Below are 19,186 nucleotides of genomic sequence, written 5' to 3'. Positions count from 1 at the left end.
CTTTTTAAAATCTGTTTCAAATGCTAACAAATTGCATGCATCATATCCAGAGGATATAAAACAAAGCACACAGGCTAAGGAGAGTCATTAGCAAAGTACTTGAAAATAATAATAGATGATAAGAAAATTGGTGGAAGTTACTGAAACACATGATCATCATCATAGGCAGTCCCTCGGAGTCGAGGATGACTTGCTTCCACTCTAAAAGTGAGTTCTCAGGTGGCTGAACAGTCCAATGTGGGACCTATAGTCTCAGTCACAAGTGGGGCAGACAGTGGTTGAAGGAAAGGGTGGGTGGGACTGGTTTGCCGCACGCTCCTTCCGCTGCCTGCGCTTGTTTTCTGCATGCTCTCGGCGATGAGACTCGAGGTGTTCAGCGCCCTCCCGGATGCTCTTCCTTCACTTGGGGCGGTCTTGGGCCAGGGATTCTCAGGTGTCGGTGGGGATGTTGCACTTTATCAGGGAGGCTTTGAGGGTGTCCTTGAAACGTTTCCTCTGCCCACCTGGGGGGGATCGCTTGCCGTGTAGCAGTTCTAAGTAGAGCGCTTGCTTTGGGAGTCTTGTGTTGGGCATGTGGACGATGTGGCCCGCCCAACGGAGCTGATCAAGCGTGGTCAGTGCTTCGATACTAGGAATGTTGGCTTGGGCGAGAACACTGACATTGGTGTGTCTGTCCTCCCAATGAATTTGCAGGATCTTGTGGAGGCAGCGTTGGTGGTACTTCCAGCGCTTTGAGATGTCTGCTGTACATAGCTGTCAACCACAGGGAAAGTCATCGCAAGAATCCTCCTCAGTTGTCTTCTCCCTGTGGCTGAAGAGCTTCTCCCAGAGTCGCAACACACCATGATTGAGAGATTGGATGGAGCTGAAATAAGTCTTGGGCAGCAGATAAAAATTGTAAACCGAACAGAAGGGTTTGGACAAGCACTGCTGAGATCAGGGGATCCCTGCCATTCACACCCTATCTTGACTAATGTTTTTCTAACTCCTGGCATTACCATTTGAATTCGGACCAACATCCCTTTTGTCTCGCTAATCTCTCCTGCCTTCCACCCTATCACAGACCTTCTCTTTTGTTCTTTCTTCCCCTCCCCCTTTCAGTGCTGGTTAAGAATCTGTTCTTTCTGAACACTCTCCAGTTCTGACGAAGGGTCATCGACCCGAAACGTTAACTCTGCTTCCTCTCCACAGATGCTGCCTGACCTGCTGAGATTTCCAGCATTTTCTGTTTTTTTCCAGATTCCAGCATCTGCAGCCTTTTGCTTTTGTGCTGTTGAGATCAGTGTGTTAACTGAAGCTGAGAAAACACTTCTTTGCTGTGTAGTTGTAAAAATACTTTGTGAGCCATTTCAAATCTGATGTTCTGAAAGAGCTTCTGCTTGTTTGCCAATTTATTATATTTTATACAAGTTAATACAAGTTGAAAAAAAATGATGAAATTAAAAGAGTTTCATCTTGTGTGATCACATTGTGCATACAACTCCAATTCCTTTCATAGCTCCTGATGTAATATCCTTTGTTCAGGTACTTTAGACCAATATTAACATACTTGTAACTTGCCTGGAGAGGTTATAGTGTTCAGGAAATTTCTAATTTTGTATTCAGAGGTGTTCCATGATTCACTTATGAAGGAAGTAGTATTTAGAGTCTGTGCTTAAAACCCCACTAAAGGGATAGTGACTTCTGTTGGGAGGAGATAAAATACATAGCACAATGGGGGTGACTAAAGTGGTACAGGTTGAACCCCCCCTTATCCGGAACCCTTGGGACCTGGCCTGTTCCAGATAAGGGATTTTTCCGGACGAGGGGTGGTTACATTAAATTGGATGGTACAGGTACTGAGCAAGGGGATATCGGGGCGGGCTGGCTTGGGGCTGGGAATGCGGCAGAGAGATCATGGGGGGTGGGGGGGCGGTGGATCGCGGGGTCAGGCCAGCGATTGCTGGAGTCGGCAGCGAGGAAGGACTTTAATTTGTTCAATTTGTTTATGTCGGAGTTGTGCACATGCGCCACCCGGTGACTGGGAATGGTTCTGGACGAGGGGTGGTTCTGGATAAAGGAGGTTCATCCTGCACTTATCCCTTTTAAGGCTAAATAAAGATAATGGGGCCGAAATTGCCCTCTGCCCCAAACTGGGCGCACCTTCCGTTTTTTAAGTGTTCTGTTGGGCGGACAATCTGGGGAAATTCAGCTCTTCGTTTTTTTTTTGGAGCGGGGCGGATGTGGGGCCGTCAGCAGGGCGAAAGTGCGGACGGGTCGGAACAGCCGTCGCTCCGAGTCATCAGCATTGCACTGATGCGTCACAACGTCCCTCCCCTTCAGTTAAAGGGGAGGGCCACTGCGAACTCTGCAAAGTTTTTGGTTAGGTCCACTGGGCCACCAGGGAGGGGTTTGGCAGGGCCAGCGGCCTGGCACCCAAGAGGGGGTGCCAGGTTGCCGATTGGCGGCCCGGGTGAACCTGTGCGCATAGTTGTTGGCCCGAACTGGCAGTCGGCCGACAATAAAAAATAATACGGAGGCGCCAACGGCGCAACCTCCCCTTTAAGGGCGGATGTGCAGCCCAGCCACACACAGCTTCCCGACCGGTGGCGGCGCCGCTCCCGCGGGGCAATTCTGCACGGTGCAGTTTCCTGCGGGGGTTGGTAAGGGGGTCACCGCCAGTTGGTAAGAGGTTGGCATGCGCCCGACGCAGTGGGAAAACGGACGGTGCGGAAACCCGTATGCTTCCGGCCCGGGGGCAATTTCATATGGGTCGGCCCATCCATCTGCCCCCAGTCAGTAAGGCCTCTCCACTCCATTCCGGTAATGGACCTTATGGAGAGGGGACAATTTCGGCCCCAATAACTCTCATTCCTTTATTTTACTGTAAATTATTTCTACATCTTTTATACAAACAGAATGATATCTTATTTCACCTGTGGGGAAAAATCCTCATAATCCATTCCTGACTTTGTTAGTTAATTGTAAGTTATGAAGTGTCCCTCCCTCAGATTAAGCAGTTTAATCCACTGTTGATTGCATAACTTCTGCTTTTAGACTTGATAAATTCCGTACAAGTATCACTTCAGCATTTACCAAGGAAGAGGACTTTGCCAAAGCCATAATAAACAAGGAGGTTGCCGGGATACTGGATGAGATAAAAATAGATAAAGAGGAGGTACTAGAAAGGCTGGCAGTACTTAGAGTAGATAAGTCACCCAGTCCGTATACACCTTGGTTGCTGAGGAAAATAAGCGTAGAAATTGCAGCAACACTGACCACAATCTTCCAATCCTCCTTAGATACGAGGATGGTGCCAGAGGACTGGAGGATTGCAAATGTTACACCCCTGTTCAAAAAAGGGGCGAAGGATAAACCTGGCAATTACAGGCCAGTCACTTTAACATCGGTGCTGGGGAAAGTTTTACGAATAATAATCTGGGAGAAAATTAACATCTGCTGGGACAAGCATGGACTAATAAAGGAGAGCCAGCACGGATTTGTTAAGGGCAAATCGTGTTTGACTAACTTGATTGAGTTTTTTGATGAGGTAACAGAGAGGATGGATAGGGGCAGTGCAGTTGATGTGTATGTGGTCTTTCAAAAGACACTTGATAAAGTACCACATACTACGCTTGTCAGTAAAATTTAAGCCAATGGGATAAAAGGAGCAGTAGCCACATGGATACACCATTGGTTACGGGATAGAAAACAGAGAGTTGTGGTGAATGGCTGCATTTCGGACTGGAAGGAGGTATACAGTGGAGTTCCCCAAGGTTTAGTACAAGGACCATTGCTGTTTTTGATACACATTAATAATTTGAACTTGGGAGTACAGGGCGCAATTTCAGAATTTGCAGATGACATGAAACTTTGGAGTGTAGTAAACAATGAGGAAGATAGTAATAGACTTCAAGAGGACATAGACAGGCTGGTGGAATGGGCAGACACGTGGCAGATGGAAGAATTCAATGCAGAGAAGTGTGAGGTGATACATTTTGGTAAGAAAAATGAGGAGAGACAATACATGCTGAATGGTACAATTTTAAAGGGGATGTTTGTGCATAAATCTTTGACAGTGTCAGGAAAGGTTAACAAAGCAGTTCATGAAGTATATGGATTCCGGGGTTTATAAATAGAGGCACAGAGTACAAAAGCCAGGAAGTTATGCTAAACCTGTATAAAACATTAGTTCGGCCCCAGCTGGAGTATTGTGTCCAATTCTGGGAACCACACTTTAGGAAGGATCGAAAACATAGAAAATGTTTTTTCGAGCCTGCACCGCCATTCAATGAGTGCATGGCTGAACATGCAACTTCAGTACCCCATTCCTGCTTTCTCGCCATACTCCTTGATCCCCCTAGTCGTAAGGACTACATCTAACTCCTTTTTGAATATATTTAGTGAATTGGCCTCAACAACTTCCTGTGGTAGAGGATTCCACAGGTTCACCACTCTGGGTGAAGAAGTTTCTCCTCATCTCGGTCCCAAATGGCTTACCCCTTATCCTTAGACTGTGACTCCTGCTTCTGGACTTCCCCAACATTGGGAACATTCTTCCTGCATCTAACCTGTCTAAACCCGTTAGAATTTTAAACGTTTCTATGAGATCCCCTCTCAATTCTTCTGAACTCCAATGAATACAAGCCCAGTTGATCCAGTCTTTCTTGATAGGTCAGTCCCACCATCCCGGGAATCAGTCTGGTGAACCTTGGCTGCACTCCCTCAATAGCAAGAATGTCCTTCCTCAAGTTAGGAGACCAAAACTGTACACAATACTCCAGGTGTGGCCTCACCAAGGCACTGTACAACTGTAGTAACACCTCCCTGCCCCTGTACTCAAATCCACTCGCTATGAAGGTCAACATGCCATTTGCTTTCTTAACCGCCTGCTGTACCTGCATGCCAACCTTCAATGACTGATGTACCATGACACCCAGGTCTCGTTGCACCTCCCCTTTTCCTAATCTGTCACCATTCAGATAATAGTCTGTCTCTCTGTTTTTACCACCAAAGTGGATAACCTCACATTTATTCACATTATACTTCATCTGCCATCCATTTGCCCACTCACCTAAACTATCCAAGTCACTCTGCAGCCTCATAGCATCCTCCTCAAAGCTCACACTGCCACCCAACTTAGTGTCATCCGCAAATTTGGAGATACTACATTTAATCCCCTCGTCTAAATCATTAATGTACAATGTAAACAGCTGGGGCCCCAGCACAGAACCTTGCGGTACCCCACTAGTCACTGCCTGCCATTCTGAAAAGTACCCATTTACTCCTACTCTTTGCTTCCTGTCTGCCAACCGGTTCTCAATCCACGTCAGCACACTACCCCCAATCCCATGTGCTTTAACTTTGCACATTAATCTCTTGTGTGGGACCTTGTCGAAGTACACCACATCAGCTGGTTCTCCCTTGTCCACTCTACTGGAAACATCCTCAAAAAATTCCAGAAGATTTGTCAAGCATGATTTCCCTTTCACAAATCCATGCTGACTTGGACCTATCATGTCACCTCTTTCCAAATGCGCTGCTATGACATCCTTAATAATTGATTCCATCATTTTACCCACTACTGATGTCAGGCTGACCGGTCTATAATTCCCTGTTTTCTCTCTCCCTCCTTTTTTAAAAAGTGGGGTTACATTGGCTACCCTCCACTCCATAGGAACTGATCCAGAGTCTATGGAATGTTGGAAAATGACTGTCAATGCATCCGCTATTTCCAAGGTCACCTCCTTAAGTACTCTGGAATGCAGTCCATCAGGCTCTGGAGATTTATCGGCCTTCAATCCCATCAATTTCCCCAACACAATTTCCCGACTAACAAGGATTTCCCTCAGTTCCTCCTCCTTACTAGACCCTCTGACCCCTTTTATATCCGGAAGGTTGTTTGTGTCCTCCTTAGTGAATACCGAACCAAAGTACTTGTTCAATTGGTCTGCCATTTCTTTGTTCCCCATTATGACTTCCCCTGATTCTGACTGCAGGGGACCTACGTTTGTCTTTACTAACTTTTTTCTCTTTACATATCTATAGAAGCTTTTGCAGTCCGTCTTAATTTTCCCTGCAAGCTTCCTCTCGTACTCTATTTTCCCTGCCCTAATCAAACCCTTTGTCCTCCTCTGCTGAGTTCTAAATTTCTCCCAGTCCCCGGGTTCTGGCCAATTTATATGCCACTTCCTTGGCTTTAATACTATCCCTGATTTCCCTTGATAGCCACGGTTGAGCCACCTTCCCTTTTTTATTTTTACGCCAGACAGGGATGTACAATTGTTGTCGTTCATCTATGCGGTCTCTAAATATCTGCCATTGCCCATCCACTGTCAACCCCTTAAGTATCATTCGCCAATCTCCTAGCCAATTCACACCTCATACCTTCAAAGTTACTCTTCTTTAAGTTCTGGACCATGGTCTCTGAATGAACTGTTTCATTCTCCATCCTAATGTAGAATTCCACCATATTATGGTCACTCTTCCCCAAGGGGCCTCGCACAACGAGATTGATAATTAATCCTCTCTCATTACACAGCACCCAGTCTAAGATGGCCTCCCCCCCTAGTTGGTTCCTCGACAGATTGGTCTAGAAAACCATCCCTAATGCACTCCAGGAAATCCTCTTCCACCGTATTGCTTCCAGTTTGGTTAGCCCAATCTATATGCATATTAAAGTCACCCATGATAACTGCTGCACCTTTATTGCATGCACCCCTAATTTCCTGTTTGATGCCCTCCCCAACATCACTACTACTGTTTGGAGGTCTGTACACAACTCCCACTAACGTTTTTTGCCCTTTGGTGTTCTGCAGCTCTATCCATATAGATTCCACATCATCCAAGCTAATGTTCTTCCTAACTATTGCATTAATCTCTTTAACCAGCAAATGCTACCCCACCTCCTTTTCCTTTTATTCTATCCTTCCTGAATGTTGAATACCCTTGGATGTTGAGTTCCCAGCCCTGATCATCCTGGAGCCAAGCTTCTGTAATCCCAATCACATCATATCTGTTAACATCTATTTGCACAGTTAATTCATCCACTTTATTACGGATACTCCTTGCATTAAGACACAAAGCCTTCAGGCTTGTTTTTTTAACACCCTTTGTCCTTTTAGAATTATGATGTCGTGTGGCCCTCTTTGTTTCTTGCCTTTGTTTACTCAGCCTTCCACTATTGCTTTTTACCTTTCTACCATCTGTTTCTGACTCTATATTACTCCGCCCTGTCTCGCTGCATAGGTTCCCATCCCCCTGCCATATTAGTTTTAAACACTCCCGAACTGCATTAGCAAATGTTATCCTCCAGGACATCAGTTCCAGTCCTGCCCAAGTGCAAACCATCCCTTTTGTACAGGTCCCACTTCCCCCAGAACTGGTTCCAAAGTCCCTGGAATTTGAATCCCTCCCTCTTGCACCACTGCTTAAGCCACGTATTTATTCTAACTATCCTGCTCCCTCTACTCTGATTAGCACGTGGCACTGGTAGCAATCCAGAGGTCCTACTTTTTAATTTAACTCCTAGCTCCCTAAATTCAGCTTGTAGGACCTCTTCCCGCTTCTTACCTATATCGTTGGTACCTATATGTACCACGACAACTGGCTGTTCCCCCTCCCTCTCCAGAATGCTCTGCAGCCGCTCCGAGACATCCTTGACCCTTGCACCAGGGAGGCAACATACCATCCTGGAGTCTCGGTTGCGGCCGCAGAAACTGCTATCTATTCCCCTTACAATAGAATCCCCTATCACTATAGCTCTCCCACTCTTTTTCCCGCCCTTCTGTGCAGCAGAGCCACCCATGGTGCCATGGACCTGGCTGCTGGTGAAGGCTTTGGAGAGGGTACAGAAGAGATTTACTCGAAAGGTTCCAGGGACGAGGGATTACCGTTACGTGGAGAAGCTGGAGTTCTTCTCCTTGGAGCAGAGAAGACTAATAGATTATTTGATAGAGGTGCTTAACATCATGAAAGGTTTAGATAGAGTAAATAAAGAGAAACGGTTTCCAATGGCTGAAAGGTTGATAACCAGAGGGCACAGATTTAAGGTGATTGGCAAATGAACCAGAGGCGACATGAGGAAAAACATTTTTACACAGCGAGTGGTTAGGGTTTGGAATGCATTGCCTGATCGGGTGGTGGAAACCGATTCAATAGGAGCTTTCAAAAGGGAACCGGATAAATACTTGAAGGAGAAAGAATTGCAGGGATAGGGATAAAGAACAGGGAGTGGGACTAACTGGATTGCTCTTCAATAGAGCCAGCACTGATTTGATGGACCAAATGACCTCCTTCTGTGCTGTACTATTTTATGATTCTATAATTCAGCCAGCACATTTAAAACCATCTCTTTTTAACAGAAGAACTTGCATTTATCTGGCACCTTTCACATCCTCAAGACTCCTCAACCTCTCTCGGATGACATTTCCCTTGTAAGGGACAAGCAGAGGTTCTACTCATTAATAAGGCAATTCATAAGTGGTGGAGACCCAGAGCAACCAGGTCACTAGTGTTTTCTATCGCCCCTCATGCCCTTTCCGAGCTCATCTTGTCTATGAGACCCACCTCCTGCTCCCTCAACCCTATTCTCACTAAACTGGTGACCCCCCCCAACTTCTCTTACTGGTCCCATGTTAGGTAATATTGTTAAATGTTCCCTCTCCTCGTATACTGCCCACCCCCCTTCAAATCACCCCACTTCACAAATAAAACACCCTTGACCCCTCCGTCCTTACAGACTACCGCTTCATCTCCAACCTCCCTTTCCTCTCCAAAGTAGTTGAACGTGTTGTCACCCGCCAAATCCGTGTCCATCTTTCCCACAACTCCATGTTTGAATCCTTTCAATCAGGTTTCCATCCTTGCGACAGCATTGAAACAGTCCTTATCAAAGTCACAAATGACATTCTATGTGATTATGACCGTGGCAAACTATCCCTCCTCATCCTTCTCGACCTGTCTGCAGCATTGACACAGTTGACCACTCTATTCTCCTCCAACACCTCTCTTGTCGTCCAGCTGGGTGGGACTGCCCTCGCCCAGTTCCACTCTTATCTATCCAGTTGTAGCCAGAGAATCACCTGCAATGGCTTCTCTAGCCGCTCCCACAGTGTTAACTCTGGAGCCCCCTCCTATTTCTCATCTACATTCCTCAACAACATCATCTGAAAACACATCAGGTTCCATATGTACGCTGACGACATCCAACTCTACCTCACCAGCACCTCTCTCGACATCCCTCCACTGTCTCTGATTTGTCACTGCTTGTCTGACATCCAGTCCTGGATGAGCAGGAATTCCCTCCAACTAATTATTGGGAAGACCGAAGCCATTGTCATGGGTCCACGCCACAAACTCTGGTCGCATAATTCGGGGGTGTAGTGCCAGCCGTTAAGGCCAGTTTTGTTGAAAAAATGGCAGCTGAACACGGCGGCTGCCATTTTGGAGAGGTCAGAACGCCAGAATTGATGCACGACTGCGATTTGGGACCACACCGCTCTCCATACTGCCCTCTCCAAACCATGCACAGAAGAATGTGCATGCAGCAGTACTACAAAGACGCTGCTTGGGCTTCTTAAAGGAAAACACACATCTTTCAGGTAAGTTTCGATTTCAGTTTTTCAATCTTTTTTTACATTTTATTGGAGTAGTGGCTTGGTGCAATACATTTAAATAGTTGCAGGGAGTGCTGCTGGATGCTTGCAAGGCTTTGGATGTTAAAGGAAGACCTCTGAGAACACCACTTGTTCACAGTCCTGGGGGCTCTAATTGCAGACCCCTTTGGGCTGCAGCATCACATAGAGATGAAGCAGATGCAGCAAAGGGGACAAGCTGCTCACAAAGGGAAGAGGAGCAAGCAGAAGAAGAGGAAGCAGAAGAGGAGGATGCAACCCAGGCAGTCCCTTTCTGGCCGGGATATCTGGGATCGAATCATCCACCTGCAGTACCAGTGACCACAACCCCAATTCCCCTTTCAGCATTTGTCCCTCAGTTAACGATCATCCTCTTGGACGCAATGCTGAAATAATACAGAAAGCAAACTTTCCAATCCAGCTTTATCCACATATGCATCCAATATTACATCAAAAAAATCAACTCACCCTTGTGCATTCTCTTAGTGACTGTCTTGCGTGTGCCTTTGCCTATCCTACTGATGTTACGCAGTGCTACCCCAGTGGCTGCAGCATGGCTGGTGGAAGGCTGCTGACTTTCAGTGGGGGACACTGCACATGGACTTGCAGAATGATCTCGAGGAGCTGGTGGCTGGGAATATGAAATTGAGTGACGGTGTTTCTTCTTCACTCTCCTCCCACTCTTCTTGGTCAACTACTGGCTGGGCAGGCTGCATTTCTTGGGTGTCTGAAATGAGTATGTCACAATAGTCGGGTTGTGGTGAGGGGGGGGCGGTGGGAAAGGAAGAGGGGCATGCTTACACCATGTGTAGCTTGTACATCAGGTGAGATTGTGGGCTGAAGGGGAAGTGAAAGGAGGATAATGTATGAGGATACCAGCATCTTATATTCTTTCAGCCCCGCCACTGGCCAAGGGCTCAGCCAAGAATGGCCAGCACCGTTTCCTCCAAGGGGTGAGGTGAAGCTAGGAATGGGAGCTGTGCCTCGTGTTTGGTAGAGATTATTGGTAGGTGTGATTTTGCGGGGTGGGGGGGGGGGGTGTCATGCATTGAGCAGTGTGTGAGGCTAGTGATGTAGTTGGTTGGAGATGACTTTTGAAGATGCACTCACTGACCTTGACCTTTGGTCTGAGGTCATGAAGTTTCTTTAGGCACTGGAGCCAGGTCGCGGGGAGCAACACTGATGGCAGTGATGGGCTCGGTGATGAGGTCCCACATCCTTCTTTCTGGAGGGCCTCCTGGCCCCTGTGGGTAGAGGAACTCTCTTGCAGTGTGGAGCGCTGCGCGTGCGAGACCCTGGGTGCCCCTTCCCTGGCTTGTTGAGGCATTTATGTTCGTGATGAAGCACTCTGATCATTTTTTTATGTGCAGAAGGCAGTTCAGTTTTAAGAGCTGCAGCCTACCTAGTTTTGGAATGATTTTAACTTTTTGTTGTTGCAGAAGGCAGTTCACCTTTCAGGGCAGGAGACTGCCTTCAAAACTTACAGCCTTGCTTTAAGGAAATGCAGCGTCGCTCCGACCTTGGGCCTCCTGCTGAGCACATAGCCTGTCAGCAGCGCGATAGTTGCTGAGCTGTGCGTTAAAATCATTGAAATTAGCAGGTAGCACCAAATTAACGTGGTGTTTGCGCTTTCTAAACAGGTGCGGCTGTGCCTTCAGCTGCCTAGGTCCTAAGCTCCGGAATTCCCTCCCTAAGCCGCTCTGCCTCTTCAACTCTCTACCTCCTTTTAAGACAGCCCTTAAAACCTATGGTCACCTGTCCTACTATCTGCTTATATGGCTTGGTGTCAAATTATGTTTGATAACGGGCCTGTGAAGCATTTGGGATTTTTTACTACATTAAAGGAGCTATATAAATGCATGTTGTTGTTGTTCTGCTAGAATTTTCGAGGAATTTCAGCCCCAAGGAATAGAACATAATTTTTATCTTTATCCACCATTCTGGTAACTTCCTCAAAGAAAGGTGAGTAAGGTAGAACCTATGTTTCCTAATGACCATCAAACTCTCCAGGTGATCATAGATTCTATATAATGCTTTCCTACAACTGACATGAAACTCCAGATCGATAATTAAATAATTAGATCCATTTCTTAATAATGGGTCCACATGAGACACTTTCCAATAAATAGGAATCAATCTGGACCTCCATGAGCTGTTAAATATATCAGCCAGTGGCTCACATGCAACCTACTACATTTCCTAACCTTCCTTTACCTATCGCGGCCATGCAGCTTAGGAGGACAGTGATAATCAGTTTTAAGCACATTAATCTTAGCCAAACTAATCCGCTGCTCGCCGACCTCCAGACCTCCTGCTCCTCGCCGACTTCTGGGCCTCCCGCTGCTCGCCAACCTCTGGGCCTCCCGCTCCTCGCTGACGTCGGAACCTTGCCGCTGCTCGCCGACTTCTCCTGGCGGAAAAGCACTATTGGCGCGAATACATTATCTCATTTCTCCCATCTGGAAGGAGGAGAGCATGCCAGGGGATCTAGAGACGCGGTAATCGTGACCATCTTCAAGAAAGGCGACAAGTCCAATTGCGGTAATTACAGAGGAGTTTCCCTTCCGTCTGCCACAGGGAAAGTCATCGCAAAAATCCTCCTCAACCGCCATCTCCCTGTGATTGAAGAGCTCCTCCCAGAGTCGCAATGCGGTTTCTGCCCACTAAGGGGCACAATGGACATGATCTTCACCGCGCAGCAAATACAAGAGAAATGCAGGGAACAGCACCAACCCTTGTACATGGCCTTTGACCTCATAAAGGCCTTTGACACTGTCAACCATGAGGGATTATGGAGCGTCCTCCTCAAATTCGGCTGTCCCCAAAAGTTTGTCACTATCCTTCGCTTACTTCACGCTGACATGCAAGCCGTGATCCTAACCAACGGATCCACCACAGACCCAATTCACGTTCGGACCGGGGTCAAGCAAGGCTCTTCTCGATCTTTCTTGCTGCAATGCTCCATCTCACCCTCAGTAAGCTCCCCGCTGGAGTGGAGCTAACCTACAGAACAAACAGGAAACCGTTCAACCTCCATCGCCTCCAGGCCAGATCCAAGGTCGTCCCATCCTCTGTTATTGAATTACAGTACGCAGACGACGCCTGCGTCTGTGCATATTTAGAGGCCGAACTCCAAACCATCATCAACACCTTCACCGAAGCGTACGAGAGCATGGGCCTGACGCTAAACATCCGTAAGACAAAGGTCCTCTACCAACCTGCCCCCGCCACACAGCACTGTGCCCTGATTATCAAAATCCACGACGAGGCCTTGAACAACGTGGACCATTTCCCATACCTCGGGAGACTACTGTCAACAAGGGCAGACATCGATGACGAGGTCCAACACCGCCTTCAATGTGCCAGTGCAGCCTTCGGTCGCCTGAGGAAGAGTGTTTGAAGACCAGGATCTCAAACCTGGCACCAAGCTCATGGTCTACAGAGCAGTGGTGATACCCGGCCTCCTATATGGCTCAGAGTCATGGACTGTGTACAGCAGGCACTGGAGAAGTACCACCAACGCTGCCTCCGCAAGATCCTGCAAATCCATTGGCAGGATAGATGCACCAACATCGGTGTTTTCGCTCAGGCCAACATCCCCAGCATCGAATCACTGACCGCGTTCGATCAGCTCCGTTTGAGCGGGCCACGTTGTCCGCATGCCCGATACGAGACTCCTAAAACAAGCGCTCTACTTGGAGCTCCGACACGGCAAGTGAGCCCCAGGTGGGCAGAGGAAATGCTTCAAGGACACCCTCAAAGCCTCCTTGAAATAGTACAACATCGCCACGGTCACCTGGGAATCCCTCGCCTAAGACCGCTCAAAGTGGAGGAAAAGCACCCGGTAAGGTACTGAACACCTCGAGTTACTTCGCCGGGAGCAAGCTGAAGCCAAGCGTAAACAGCGGAAGAAGCGTACGACAAATCAAGCACCCCACCCACCCGTCCCTCCAACCACCGCCTGCCCCACCTGTGACGGAGACTGTAGATCCTGCATTGGTCTCATCGGTCACCTGAGAACTCATTATCATCCTTGACTCTGAGGGACTGCCTAAGAAGAATCTTAGCCAAAATCATTTCTACTGTTGTTTCTGTTGAGGCAACTTTAGCTACACACTGGGAGCCATATAATGAGTGTCAAAAGGCTATGAATGCATGATAATTATGTCCAATTCTGTCCTTGTCCAGTGTCCACACATGTGTTGTTTCTTGCGGGAGTCACTCGAAATCAAGCAGGATTGGGAACTCTGGCTGATTGTCCCTTCCTCCTCCTTCCTACTGTGGGGAACACAGGTCAATTGTGGTGATCTACCTATGCCTGGCTAAAATGAGCTAACAACACAGACCAGAGATCAAACCTGGATTCTTCCAGGTCTATATGGCTCACACTCTGTGGTGTAGTTACCCACTGTGCTGCCAAGGAAGCCACACTTTACATGTTTAATATTAGAAATTGATACTGCTTTTTTAATCGGTATATCACAGGCCAAATGTTAAATGTGTGTTGCATCTTTAATTTTGAAGAAAGCTGCTTTTGCACCTGGAGAGAATCCAGCTCGCCACTTTAGTATCTCAAAACTCATACCAGCCCTGGAAATCAAATGCTGAACCACTAGACATAGGACCATAACTGAGGGACAAGATGCAGCTTTGACATTTGATTCTTAAGTTAATGTATTTACAGGCTACTGTGATGACCGGGCAGCAAGTTATCAAAGTTTCGTCACGGAAAGCAGATGCCCCATCCAAAGCAGGGGGTGATGTGGAACCTCAAGGAATTATTCTCCCAGTAAGTGAGGGAAACAATGAAAGCAACATTTCCATTGAGGTGCCGAAAGTCCCCAGCAGTTCTGTGCAGGAGAACCACCGCTGCGGGTCTACTGGTGAGCTGGGTTTATTTTTGGATATTTATGGACCATATGCATTTTTAAGCAGCGTTTCTAATAACTTTGTGAGAATCCCAACAATGTTTTCTGTCCCATATTTGAGAATACAGTGGAATCTACTGAATGAAAAAAAGTGGCCAAATTTACTAACCACATAATTTTAATGAATTATTGTGCTGCTCGAATTAAATTGTTACTTATTGAGGAAATTTGAGGGCCACTTTCCTATATGTGTCTCCTAACATTCTGTGACATGATTCACAAGGCAGTGGAAGTATATGCCTTTGCTCATAAAGCTTTTAATCTCTTTCTATATACTGACTGAGTCCCTTCGTTAGACTTTTTGGAAGCCGAGATTCCAATTTAGCTACAAAATTGATAAATCTAGCACCAGCAGAAAAGTTAATTTGCCAGTGACAGTGTGAACAACTGGAATTGTGCCATCTCCATTAAATTAGAGCAGCTGCTATTGTGACTCAGCTGGAGCTTGATCTGTGGCGTGTGCATGTCCGCCTCGTTTTCACATGTAGCTGCAGATTCACATCTCTCTTTAAAAGGTGGTCCCGTCCCGCCATGATCCTCCTATCTAAATACAACTCCTCTCCAACACCTCAGTCGCTATGCTTGCTGCAAAACTATGAATTGGGTGTTCTGTCATGTATCTTACATTATTATATAGAACTGTATCCTAACATGCTATACATGACTGTAATAAGATATGACCTGTAACCACCAGCATACCTTACCACCAGGGGTGCACTTGCAAGAGACAGGTATATAAGGACAGGTCTCAGGCAAGTGCAGCATTCCAGAGCTGTGAAATAAAGGTGCAGGTCCAGAGTGACCTTGACTTCACTACATGCCTCATGTGAATCTGTACTGAGGGGACAGGACTTTACAGTGGCGACGGGTTACGGGATTACAGAATCCACAGAATGGCGAACAACGGATCAGATGAAAAGCACAATGCGGGAGACAATTGGGAGGACTTTATCGAAAGGCTCCAGCAAAGCTTTGTAACCAAAGACTGGTTAGGCGACGATAAGGCAGACAAGAGAAGAGCCCATCTCTTGACCAGCTGTGGCTTGAAAACATACGCTTTAATGCAGGATCTGTTGGCACCCGAGAAACCAGCCAGCAAGTCGTTTGAAGAATTGAGCACACTGGTAAGAGACCACCTGAAGCCAGCGAGCAGCCTACACATGGCCAGACATAGGTTCTACAACTACAGACGCTGTGTCGGCCAGAGCATACCCAACTTTGTGGCAGAACTTCGGAGGTTGGCTAGTTTATATGAGTTCTCCGATGAACTGAGGAGAGAAATGCTGAGAGACTTTTTCATTGAAGGAAGTAGGCCACGCAGGCATATTCCGAAAGCTCATAGAGACCAAGAACCTGACCTTAGAGGCAGCAGCACTGGTTGCACAGACATTCCTGGTAGGGGAAGAAGAAACGAGGTTGATTTACAATGCAGGTATGACAACTAACGAAATATCGGAACAAGAAGTTCACAGCGCTAAACAAGCTGCTACCACCACACACAGACAAAACCGGGAAAACAGGCTCTCGACAGCAGGCAGAAGCCATCAAGGGCCACAGGAACGGCCGTTCACACCTCATCAACCCATAATGCGAGCAATCAACTACAAACTGAGAGAAGCTCAAGAGAGATCAGCCAGACGCAGCTCATTCTTTGGGAACACTTTGAACAATGGAACAGGTCTGTGCTGGAGGTGTGGGGGTGGGCACTCGTCAAGGGAATGTCGATTTCAGCAGGCTGTTTGCAGGAACTGTGAATATACAGGGCATTTGGCCCGCATGTGCAAAAAAACGGCAGCTCGGCTGGTATATGAATCGGATGGGTCGGAAAGCGGACCAGAAGATGGTGGGGACAGTACCCGGGACACGGATGTACAGCGGATCAACACGATCAATGGCCGCTGCTCCTACAACAGGGCGCCTCCTATAATGATGAGGGTCCTACTCAACGGGATATCTGTCAACATGGAGCTGGATACGGGAGCGAGTCAATCTCTCATGGGCGCTCAACAATTTGAACAACTGTGGCCGCATAAAAGAGACAGACCAAAACTCACAAGGGCCGACACCAAACTAAGGACCTATACCAAAGAAATCGTACCAGTCCTCGGCAGCGCCATGCTCTCTGTCACACACAAAGGGACAGTGAACCGACTTCCCCTGTGGATTGTCCCCGGAGACCCCTCAGCACTGCTGGGGCGAAGCTGGCTGGCAAAACTAAACTGGAAATGGGATGATGTCCATGCCATGTCATTAGAGGAACGGACCTCCTGCTCAACAGTTATAAAGCGATTTGAACATCTCTTTCAGCCAGGTGAGGGCACTTTCAAAGGGGCCAAAGTCAAAATCTACATCACACAGGATGCTAGACCGGTCCATCACAAGGCCAGAGCTGTACCCTATGTGATGAGGGAAAGGATTGAACACGAACTAGACAGGCTTCTGCGGGAAGGCATTATATCACCTGTGGAATTTAGCGACTGGGCAAGTCCCATCGTCCCAGTCATGAAGCCTGATGGATCCGTACGAATCTGTGGGGACTACAAATCTACCATAAACAGAGTCTCCATACAGGACCAGTACCCGCTGCCCAGAGCGGAGGACTTATTTGCCACATTGGCTGGAGGTAAACTTTTCTCAAAATTAGACCTCACATCTACGTATATGACGCAAGAATTGACCGAGGAATCCAAGCTACTCACCACCATCAACACACATCGAGGCCTTTTCATGTACAATCGATGCCCATTCGGCATCAGGTCGGCAGCTGCCATATTCCAGCGCAACATGGAGAGTCTGCTCAAGTTCATCCCGGGGACGGTTGTATTTCAAGACAACATACTTATCACGGGCAGGGACACTGACTCCCATCTCCGTAATTTGGAGGAAGTACTAAAGCGGTTGGATCGGGTAGGCCTACGAGTCAAGAAATCCAAGTGCCTGTTTCTCGCACCCGAGGTTGAATTTTTGGGCAGAAGGATTGCCGCTGATGCAATCCGCCCAATTAGAGTCCAAAACAGAAGCAATTCGCCTGGCACCCAGGCCCCGGAATGTCTCAGAACTGCGCGCCTTTCTCGGGCTACTCAATTACTTTGGGAACTTTATGCAGAACTTAAGCACGCTGCTGGAGCCTCTCCACGTGCCACTCAGGAAGGGGTGCGATTGCTTTTGGGGGGACGCCCAGGAACGTGCCTTCAATAAGGCACGCAACCTTCTGTGTTCCAACAGTGTTTTGACTTTCTTTGATCCAGGTAAAAAGCTAGTTCTCACATGCGATGCGTCAGCGTATGGGGTTGGGTGCGTTTTGCAACATGTCAATAGTGCGGGCAAATTACAACCCATAGCTTATGCCTCCAGGTCACTTTCGCGGGCGGAGCGCGGCTACGGAATGGTAGAGAAGGAGGTGCTCGCGTGCGTGTACGGTGTCAAAAAGATGCACCAATACTTTTTCGGGGCCAAGTTTGCGTTAGAAACCGACCACAAGCCCCTCATGTCCCTCCTATCCGAGAGCAAGGCAATAAACGCCAACGCCTCGGCGCGAATTCAACGGTGGGCACTCGTGCTGGCGTCCTACGACTATACCATGAGGCACAGACCAGGCACAGACAACTGTGCCGACGCACTCAGCAGGCTACCCCTGGCGACCACGGAAGGGTCTGACGAACAGGACTGTGAGATAGTCATGGCAATCGATGCCTTTGAGTCCACAGGTTCGCCAATGACGGCTCGCCAAATCAGAGCCTGGACGGCCAGCGACCCCACGTTTTCCTGAGTAAAAAGATGTGTCCTAACCGATGACTGGGCAGAGGCTCGCGATGCCTGCCCCGAGGAATTAAAACCCTTTCACAGGCGCATGCATGAGCTATCACTACAAGCAGACTGCCTGATGTGGGGCAGCCGAGTAGTCATGCCTCTGCGAGGCAGAGAGGCATTTGTCCGGGAGCTCCACCGCGAGCACCCGGGGATCATTCTCATGAAGGCCATAGCCAGATCCCACATCTGGTGGCCTGGTATTGACGCGGACTTGGAGCTCTGTGTCCGAAGGTGCACCATTTGTGCCCAACTCTGCAATGCCCCCAGGGAGGCTCCACTGAGCCCCTGGCCTACCAAACCGTGGTCGCGGGTTCACGTAGACTATGCGGGCCCATTCATGGGCAAAATGTTCCTCGTAGTTGTAGATGCATTTTCAAAGTGGATCGAATGCACCATTTTAAATTCGAGCACAACCTCCACCGCTGTGGAGAGCCTCGCAACCATGTTTGCAACGCACAGAATCCCTGACACATTGGTCAGTGACAATAGTCCGTGCTTCACCAGCGCAGAATTCCAAGACTTTATAATTGACCACGGCATAAATCACGTCAAGACGGCACCGTTCAAGCCGGCCTGCAACGGCCAGGCGGAGAGAGCAGTGCAAACCATTAAACAAGGCATGCTTACAATCCAAGGTCCCATGCTGCAGGGTCGCCTGTCGCGACTGCTGCTGGCATACAGATCTCGTCCGCACTCATTGACTGGGACCCCCCCCCCCCGCGCAACTGTTGATGAAAAGGACTTTAAAAACAAGGCTCTCATTAATCCTCCCAGACATGCACGAAATCGTCAGGGCAAAGCGCCGTAAGCTGACTGAGTACCATGACAGAAATT

At 47.9% G+C, this 19,186-nt stretch overlaps 1 protein-coding gene across 1 annotated transcript in view; it reads left to right on the top strand.

Annotated features, from left to right (window-relative positions):
* pou6f1 (POU class 6 homeobox 1) overlaps positions 1–19,186 on the top strand; it is a 177,542-nt gene that overhangs the window by 34,267 nt on the left and 124,089 nt on the right. Inside the window, exon 3 of the mRNA XM_070869435.1 lies at positions 14,299–14,497. Within this exon, the coding sequence (XP_070725536.1) occupies positions 14,299–14,497 (199 nt within the window). The remainder of the gene's footprint in view (positions 1–14,298; positions 14,498–19,186) is intronic.

The sequence above is a fragment of the Pristiophorus japonicus genome, chromosome X (genome assembly GCF_044704955.1).
Source record: "Pristiophorus japonicus isolate sPriJap1 chromosome X, sPriJap1.hap1, whole genome shotgun sequence".
In the NCBI taxonomy this organism is placed as follows: Eukaryota; Metazoa; Chordata; class Chondrichthyes; family Pristiophoridae; genus Pristiophorus; species Pristiophorus japonicus.
The sequence above is the reverse complement of the archived record's forward strand: the minus strand, read 5'-3'. Positions and strand labels throughout refer to the sequence as shown.